The sequence below is a fragment of the Rhipicephalus sanguineus genome, chromosome 4 (assembly GCF_013339695.2).
Source record: "Rhipicephalus sanguineus isolate Rsan-2018 chromosome 4, BIME_Rsan_1.4, whole genome shotgun sequence".
Lineage (NCBI taxonomy): Eukaryota > Metazoa > Arthropoda > Arachnida > Ixodida > Ixodidae > Rhipicephalus > Rhipicephalus sanguineus.
The window spans coordinates 151,597,722-151,607,262 of NC_051179.1; the positions used below are offsets into that span (position 1 = coordinate 151,597,722).

General features: G+C 42.5%; 1 protein-coding gene across 1 annotated transcript; it reads left to right on the plus strand.

The window, feature by feature from the left end:
- Window positions 1-1,263: 1,263 nt before the first annotated feature.
- On the plus strand, window positions 1,264-9,092 carry LOC119389063 (uncharacterized). The gene is made up of 4 exons (XM_037656339.2): window positions 1,264-1,401; window positions 5,461-5,510; window positions 5,616-5,708; window positions 8,706-9,092. The coding sequence occupies exons 1-4, from the start codon at window positions 1,335-1,337 to the stop codon at window positions 8,811-8,813; spliced, it is 318 nt and encodes a 105-aa protein (XP_037512267.1). The 5' UTR covers window positions 1,264-1,334; the 3' UTR covers window positions 8,814-9,092.
- Window positions 9,093-9,541: the final 449 nt, after the last annotated feature.

Genomic DNA, 9,541 nt, shown 5'->3' on the forward strand with positions numbered 1-9,541 from the left:
GACATGTTATCTGGCCAGGAAGTGTGGGCACACTTTGTGGATCCGACTAAAGTTGTCTTTTGGTGCTTGAGATGACCTTTGAAATCATACATTTATGGATGCTGTCATGAACCGACACTGTCGCCTCTGATTTATACCTTCGTGAGTTATTTCACTCTCCAAAATTATCAGATGAGCGAGGAATTTACTATATCTCTCATTAACAAATGAATGGATCCAGAGAGAGACAGACTGAAGCAAGGAAAGGCAGGCAGGTTAAGAAGACACACATCTGATTTGCTACCCTGCTCTGGGGGAAAGACAAAGAAGCAAGAGCAGAGGAGACAGAATAAAGAGAGAGAGAGATAGAAAAAATCCCGCGCACACTTCAAGCATCGAGCCTACAGATGCAAGCATGGTTTGAAATATGCGACGTGCCTAAATAAAGAAGTTAGGAGCCTCGGAGACAGCGTGGTTCAGATAATCTTTTTTTTTTTTCTGGCAGTTGTGCGACCTCATTTGTATTCATAAGAGGCCAACAAACTTAGCGTTTTTTATTCTGTTCATGCACACATTTACTGAACTCTCATCGATATAAAGATGTCCTTTATTCTATTGGCCGCATCGAACTTGCTGTTGCCGGTATTGCGAATCCCGTTTCCTTGTTTGGACACCCTGTTCCTTTATAAATGGGCCCTGCAGCAAAGCCATGGGCAGCAGCGCGCTCCTTGTTTCTATAATGCGTTATGTAGTATACGAGGTTACCAATAAATGTCGGCGCGCTTTTGACGCCTCCACTCCATTTTTCCCACTTCCGTGTTTTGAATACAAATACACACACACACACACACACACACAAAAGTCAATCAATAAAGCAGAGCAAAAAATAACTAAGAAAAGCTACCGCATCGCACCACTGCAATTAAAAACCGCGTGTGTTCGGATAACCTAGATCCAATTCAATCGGATATTTTGAGAGGAAGAGTGCCGTGCCCTGGCACGTTGCTCGGAATGTCACACGCGTCCGATATCTCTACGGATGCCGCATAGCGACGCCTTATGCAAGTGTCACGCTTCGTGGAACACGCAAGACGTTCGTACAAAACGTTTTGATCCACCGATTGTTCGAGCAATATGAACGCGTGCCGGCCGTAGGGCAGGACAGCTGCCCGCATTTCCCTTTCCACTATTTATTCCTAGTTGTTGACTTTCCGCCGGCGCTGAGACGCGTCCAAGGGAACGTCACTTCCGCAGGCATCCTCGCAGGAGTCTTGTCCACACCGTTGGGGTCGTCCGCCTTGTGAGACCCGTTGCCGAAGTGCAGGAGACGGCGAGGACATCGCGAGTGCGCCGACATGAAGGCGTCGGTTGTGACGCTGTTACTTTGCGCGGCCCTCTTCTGCGCGCAGCTGAAAGAGTCGGGTGAGTCATGGCAGGAGTTACAGAGGACGTTCTGAGGTGAAAACTGATCCCTAGGGTGCCATTTCCTGGAATTCACCGTGCGGAATATTCGAAGTTCGCGTACTCTCTTCGAGCGCGCGCCGTGGCTGCCGTGTGGCATTCCATGTCTGTCGGTTGATTGTTGAACAGCAGCAAGGTCGCCACGGCCTAACGAATCGAGCATCTCGCTTTGTATGCGCAGTATGACAAGTTATGACAGAACTGAGTCTTCGGATCAAAGCGGTACGCGGTAAATAGAGAAAAATGTCAATATGGAAACAGAATCCGGAAGCGCGAGAACCAGAGATGAATTGTTAAAATCTGGGAAGCTGAGCACATAACTTGTAATTAGGCAGCGTATTTATTCTCGCGCCATAGGAAGTGCAATATTGAATGTCTTAGAGAAACGCAATAGTTAACGTGCACGAGGTTTCTGGAGTACGAGTGAACCCAGACCGGTTTCCAATATAAAGGAAGCAGGGTCTGGGGCCTTGCGTACGCTAAGCTCCTTTTGTGTTATGCTAAGCTGCTAAATCGAAGTATTCCTATTACCTTTACGCTGCGTATGTACCACACTGAAGTGAAAAAAGTTAACGCTCAAAAAACGTGTTTTCACTCTTGGGACATGATCAGACGAATTAATGATCAAATGTTTTAGGAAAATAAGTTCAGGACGAAACGTGGGGTTTTGGTAATTAAACTACATGGCAGTAATTAAATTTACTTATTAAAATCCGCCGCTAAAAAGCGATTGTTGGCAGAATGAAGCCCTACTCAGTGACTCTGAAAAAGCGTAGATACGTTTGCAACCTCGCAAGTGACTGCGTGTTATTGGTATGATGGCTTAAGGGGGAAATTTTTCTTCTCGTAAAACACACTTTCCCTCCCCTTTCTGTACCGTACACCTTGCCAAGAATGAAATTTAGAAATTAACTTGCATTCGAGCTGTCCTACCGCCGATATACGTTTGTAACAAGACGAAGATTTATGTGATGTCTCACACGAAACTGCGAATCGTCTTTGGCACATGATGTCGTGACGTAATGCTATGATGAACACCAATCACGTAATTTTATGGCCCAGTTTGTCTCATACGCCACACCTTGGAGATCTGTTGCTGATATAAATATGGCATTTAAGGACTCACAAAGGGATTATCCGTGTGTTCATCACATTATGATAGCTTTCTATACCCACACATAAGTGTCACTACAAAGTGCAATCACTGATTAAATTATTTGTACGTGTGCAACCTTTGGTAAAGTAAGTGGCCTACCGTGTGTCATTCAACTTGTGTAAACGAAATAAATATAGGGTACTTCGTAATTGCTAAGTTCAAAGGATTTCTTCTAATTAGAAAAAAAATATACTCGCTTAAATATTTTTTAATTTACACGGTGGAAAAGTATACTATAAATTACAATAATCTATTAATGAAGGAAAGACGATTGCTTTTAAGGGCTCGTTTCTTAGTTAGACACAATATTAATGTGAACTAACAGACAATAATGCCAAAGAAAGTATAGGGGATGTTATTCGTTGTAATTAGGATAAAGCGTGAAGAAAGTAAAGTGGACAAAAAGATAACTTGCCGCCGCCAGGGACCGAACCTGCGACCTTCGAATAACGAGTCCGACGCTCTACCACTGAGCTATGGCGGCGGTCATCCTCCCGCTCATGTTTGTGGGGTATATATGTGCATTTAAACCTGGAAGTGTTAGTCAGCGCCAGTCGCAGCCATGGCGGCGAGTGTGGAACACTCTTTTTTCTGCTTGTTGGCGTCAGGTTCGGTCCCTGCCGGCGGCAAGTTGTCGTTTCGTCCACTTTACGTTCTTCACACTTTATCCTAATTGCCACGAATAACATCCCCTATACTTTCTTTGGCATTATTTTCTGTTAGTTCTTATTAATAATAATTTATTAATGTATTATTACTTGGACCGTTATAATGGGCAGTTCATGGTTGCCACAGTATGAGTACAAATACTGTCTTTTTTTAATTTGTCACATTTTCACAGAACGTTCAGGTTTTATTTGCTTTCATAAAAGCTTTGTCTGCTAGTAAAAGCCTAAGAAGTACGAAAACAATGCACTATTCCCGTCCAACCATTGCTTTTTACATAAGCTCTCATTCGCTGCCTTTCCCGGTATTTTTGTCCTGTGACTAGAAGCATTAGAAACAGTAAAAGAAAACATTTTTCGACCCACGTGAAAGATCAACGTCTTGGCATTACGGTGTATATCAGTGTATACTCATAAAAGCTTCATACGCTTGAATTGTCCGTAAGAGAAAGTTGCACCCAATCATGAATCTGGACATATCGTTATCGAAGACCACCGACCAATCGAAAGATGCATTTACGAAGGAGTGTATAGCTTCGCGAATATGGCACACGGTTCGTCAATATAGCGGGTAAAAACATCAATATTGTATAAATTCAGCGCGAAATTGTTACTTCTGCGCGAAGAATTCAAAGAGCGCTCACGGTATCCGGAAATTATTACAGAGTAGGGAAGTCATATTTCTCACACTTAGGTGAGATTTCTCTACAAGCATGTACAATAACACAGGGCAGGAGGAACACATATAAAACTCCTCCCATCATCATCATCATAATCATTTTCAGCCTATTTTATATTTATTGCAGGACGAAGGCCATTTTCAATGATCTCCAGTTCACCCTATCCTGTGCGAGTTGATTAAGTTTTATCCCTGCGAACTTCTTGATTTCATCACTGTATCTAACTCTCTTGTATCATCGACTACGTTTCCCATCCCTTGGTAACCATTCTGTTGCTCTTATTGTCCATCGGTTGTCTGTTCTACGCATTACGTGGCCAGCCCAGGGTACATTTCTTTTGCTTGATGCCAACTAGAATATCTGCAAGCCCGGTTTGTTCCATATATATAAACGCCTATATATTTTTGCAATACTGTAAATTTTCGAATCTTTACAGTCGTGCGCTGAATTATGTGTAACGGCCAGTTTGTTAGTGACGATGACATTGCTATTTTTGGAACAGCGAAACATGGCGTGCTTCTTCCAAATGATTTTCTGAGCCTCAGCAGCAGTCAATCTCGTGAAAATAACGAAGAAATGGTGCGTTCATTCTTTAAAATTTTCCTTCTTAGACAGAGGTGGTTTTGCTCAATTTACTGTGAGTATCGCGCCACATTCTTTCGAGATACGTTGTGTAGATTCCCTTTACTTTCTTTTTTCAAAGCAAATGTCCGGGAGCGAATGCGCAGTATTTGATTCGTATCACCACAATGGCTGGTAATGTGCCCGTATTCATAAAAAAAACGTCTTGCACTAAAAATTTTCGTAAGATAATGTTTGAGCCGATTACAATGAGGGACATATCATTCGTGGAGTCGGCTGACCAATGGGAAAACATATATATACTTACGAAAGAGAAGTTTTGTGAAAATTTTTTCTCATACTTAAAATAACACATATGCTTGAGATTCTGGCTGGGACAAAACGACAAGATCACCCTTTAAGGGCCCCTAAACAGCCTCTGAAAATACAAAACTTTCTCGTCTTTTTGGCGCACATCGTAACGCCAGAAAGGTGATTGACGTGACGTCAATAGGGTACATACTGTCGATCGGTTCACATACGAGAAATATCAGTTGTGAATTGTCTCCCAGCCTGCTTTGTCATGCATTAGCCCACTTGTTCTTCCTTGTCTCGCATGACTATCATGCGCGATCTACTGATTTCACTTCATTTTGTGTGTTGGCGACTGCGCAAGTGGAGATAACAGAGTGTAGCCGAAAAGCGTGAAATCCTGATAGGCTCAACGCTTAGTGCTGACATTGTACACGTCCTTTACTAAGAAATAAGTGGCGATGAGGAGATATCGCCTGTGGAAGGGTATAGAAGGCGAGAAAGAAACCACTCCCTTGTCTTTGAACTAGGAGTGGTTTAGAGGCCCTTTAAAAACCACTGAAGTTAACTAACACGTTTTACTGGCACAACATAACAGTTCGCTTGAGCTCTGGTCTAAGCGATCGCATATGTGATTTCCTTTCAGAGTGTCTATTCAAGAAGCAGAAGTGCGGAAAGATCGTAGCCAGCAAATTTGTGAGTACTGCATGTGATGGGACTGTTTTCAGCATTGTATGGAAGTGTGACCACTCTACTGTACCTCTCAAGCTCACCCTCGCGTAATTTCTTTTTTCTTGTCAGACGAATTTCTTCGGTCGCACGCTGTACTGCACCTACCTGTGCCGATCATTTCCGCCGAGGATGGAACGTGAATCAGACGGGACGCCATGCTGGGTAATCTTTATTTATTTATTAATGTAATACTACTATGCCAAACAAGATGTGTGAGTAGTTTGATGATCTAGCGAACGGCGAGGACAAAAAAAAAACGACTAAGAAACACACAAGGTGACAAGAAGGGTGTGGGAACAACGATCCAGCACCCTTCCTAGCCCTCCGTGTGTTCATTATTTCTGTTTTCTTTTTTTTTTGCACTTCTACCTTAACGCACGCTGGTATCCTACGAGGCATTAATGTTCTGACTCGCCCAACAGACCACCCTATGAACCCAGAGGTGAGCTTAAGCCGGGTGTGAAGTACACAGGGTTCGCAGGTGTACGAAAATGATCAAATCCAGAACAAGGAGAAGGAAAAAAGAGAGAAATACGTGTTGAACAAAAGTAACATGTTGGGATTATTCGCACATCATATGGCGTAGGTTTAGGGTGTGCCGCACGTAGCGGAGGACACGAATTATATGAATGCGTGATTACGCAATTAAAATAAGTTGTAAGCTGGCGCCACGTGTGTCTGTTTCGTGTTCCTCGTGTCCTGTGCTAGGTGCGCGAAATCTTAATCCTAAGAAATACATGATTGTGCAATATCCAGAATGGTTATACAATGTATGACACTGAGGGAAAATCGTTCTGAAACATAGTTCAAGTTGAAACGCACAAGAAAGCAAAGTATGAATGGGCAAATAAAAAAAAGCAAATGCAAGTTTAGCGTTAGCAACACAGCTATACAATATGTGACGCTCCGAATGAAGTCGTGTGAAGTACGATTCGACAAGCAACCGGAAAACTTCCAACGGGACCGTTGGAGACACCAGTCTCTGACACCGTTAGAGTCCCATTATGTTAGAGTCCTTGTAGGAAGTTTATTTATTTATTTAATGAACATTTACACCGTCATAAAGGCGTTATGCTGGAGGGGGGGGGGGGGGGGGAGGACAAAAATATTGTTGCAGTAACTCCACTGGGATTGTCTAACTATGCAAAAGCACTGTGCCACTTGCTCATCTCAGTTGTCCTTGATTTCATAAATGGTTGGAAGGTTCGGGGTTCGAGTCCCTATATATATGTAACTTTTGAAGTCGACTGTTCGATACCTTCGGCAGTTCGGCGTTAGGTTAAGTCGATGGTTTCATAACCTAGACCCCTAAATGTTCGGAGCTCGAGTTCCTGTATATTTCGGAGGTTGAGGATTCGAAACCCTACATGCTCATAAGGTCGAGGGTTCGAGCCCCGACACACTAGGTAAGTGGTGGGCTCGAGTCGTTCTCTACATGGCGCTGTATGTTCCTCGTGTATTTCCACGGAACCCTGTGTATTCTTGCGGAAAATGCGTTACGTTATAGACAAGTAGATGGACGAATTTCCTGGGGATGTAGCCTGAGAATATTTACGCTTTAAAACAAATTTTGAAAGCAATTGTTTCGCGCATATGAAAGGGTTTCGTGGTAAGAACATAATCCTTATTGCCAATGGTTGGCACAAAAGGTTTTTAGCTGTGCATAGCGGACGAAGAATTGCGACCACTGGAAAAACGGCAGCGGACATGACTCCAATAAAACCCTTTCTAAACGAGCGTAAAGTTATCTTTAGTTGCGAACAGTCGTCCTCATAATGTCTGCACCCCGCTTTTCTTCCTACAACAATGCAGCAATCGCTCAACGCGTCAGAAGAGCTGTTAGAGCAGTCCCGTCAACGGTTTACTGTCGGATTGCGTCAGGCTCAGTGTTTTACAGCTTTTTTTTTTTAAGAAATGGAAGCAGAACTTTGCAGCTTGAACTACAACCGCCACGCAGTCGAGAAACAGCATTGAAGTAGATGCGCCAGTATTAACCCCAGCAAGACTATAGGCAGCTTCAAAAGCAGCATCCTGAAAGGACGGCTCTCGGACTCCAGCAAAAAACGCCTGCGGTACGGGGCGGTGGGCTTCTGTAAAAAACTTATAACAAACGAAGAAAAATCTGCCCCAGTGTCTTTTTTTCTTTCTTTTGTCTTTACCGGCAGCTTGTTTTGAAAAAGTGGCGCGACAAGGGGAAAGAAAAATGTCCGTTTGAAAACTCTTGGGTTGTTTCTAAAATGGCTTAGCTGATTAAAAGGCATGTACTGACGTCATCAAAGAGTTTTATATTGGGGCACCAAATCGTTAAGCAGCGCAAACTGCCCAGTGTGCAGAAGAGAGCAAAAAACAGTTTTTGTCCCATAGAAAAGCAAACGGCATGCAGCGGAACTTGGGTGTCAGTGTATTACTATATGGCTGGTATGCAACATTTAAATATCCATTTTAAAACTTCCATATTGTACATCCAAGTTGAATTTTATTTAAATAAATGGCGAGTGTCTACTTTATTGATATTGATGAAACACTGAAGTTACGAAGTTTGAAGGCATCAGCGCCAGCCTAGTTAAATTTTCCATCGCTGGAAATGGACTCGATTGTTTTTGTAGCACTTTTGAAACTTCCGTACTGTTGTAGAACCAAAAACAATTTCTTTATTTTTCCAGGTGATTTCTCGTGTCTACTTTCTTGATATGGTCGACACATTAGACTCATGAACTTTGAACGAATGAGCGAAAGCCCGCTTTAATTTGTCATCGCATGAAATGGACTACATTTCTAATGCGAATTTCAATAACCTTCACTCATGCAGATTGGCTCATGTACATAAACATATTTTAGAATAAGCGATGGCTGTAGAATCAGTGGCAGCTGGGGATCTGCGGGAAACTTTGAAAAACTGAAGAATGACCTTGATTTGCCCTTTAAGTCTGAACCTTTTATGCACAGATTAAAAAAAAACCAGAAATTCCAGAGAATAGTTTATGCGCCTGTCTTCGCAAGTCTCTTCTTGTCCCTGTGTGTTTGCGCCAGTAAGTGAAGAATGAATTTCTTCCAAGTAGGCCGAATTGCAGTTTTGCCTTAGTTTATGAGCCTAGCCTGACTGCGTGTCTAGATTTGGTGTCCTTCAAACACATGCTCGTTTGTTTGGAATTATTTCAGAACATTCGTGGAAAAGGTACCTGTCAAGGCGGCCGCTGCAGAATAGGCGCAGTTGATCGTGTCACGACGGTTCGACCCCTGCCTCCACGTCCAAAGTCATCAGGATAGTATCGTCACTGGATGACGGCTCAACGTCAGCGAGTGAACCACCCTCCTTTGCTGCTGGTTCAAATGGTGTCGTTAAAAACTAACGCCTAGACATTTCCTGCTAATCTTGTATTTCTGACTACATGATGAAAAAACACACAAAAAAACACAGAGAGGCACAGGCACGCAAAACAGACATTTCCTGCAGTCCGACCACAGCCTGGAGCTTTTTACAGAAGACAAATACACCTGCTAACATTCTAATATGAAGCGTACAACAGTCGAAGCAAAAGCAAAAAAATATAAAAAATAAACAGCAACTAACGCACGCTGAAATAAACGCTGTTTGGGTATCAACGTGTTGATTGTTTATTAAAGATTCGATGACCTTGTTCTGGGGGCGCTGGAACCAGGCACTCTGCTCCTATCAGTGAATGCATAGTAAAATGCTAGAAAGATTTCCGCCAAAAGCAATATGTTCACGATGCTTTATTCATACAATGTGAAGGCAAGGGCAGCTATTGGCTTTGGAAATTGACATCTCTTGCAGGTAGGCCCAAATAATGTTTGTTCGAAATAACTTGCAGTGAATATCTTTCAACAACTGTATTCAAATGCCTTCAAAGGCCCTACTGAAACCTATAGACGCAAATGAGTAACGGACAGGCACTACTACCTCAAAAAAAGTATATATATATATATATATATATATATATATATATATATATATATATATATATATATATATA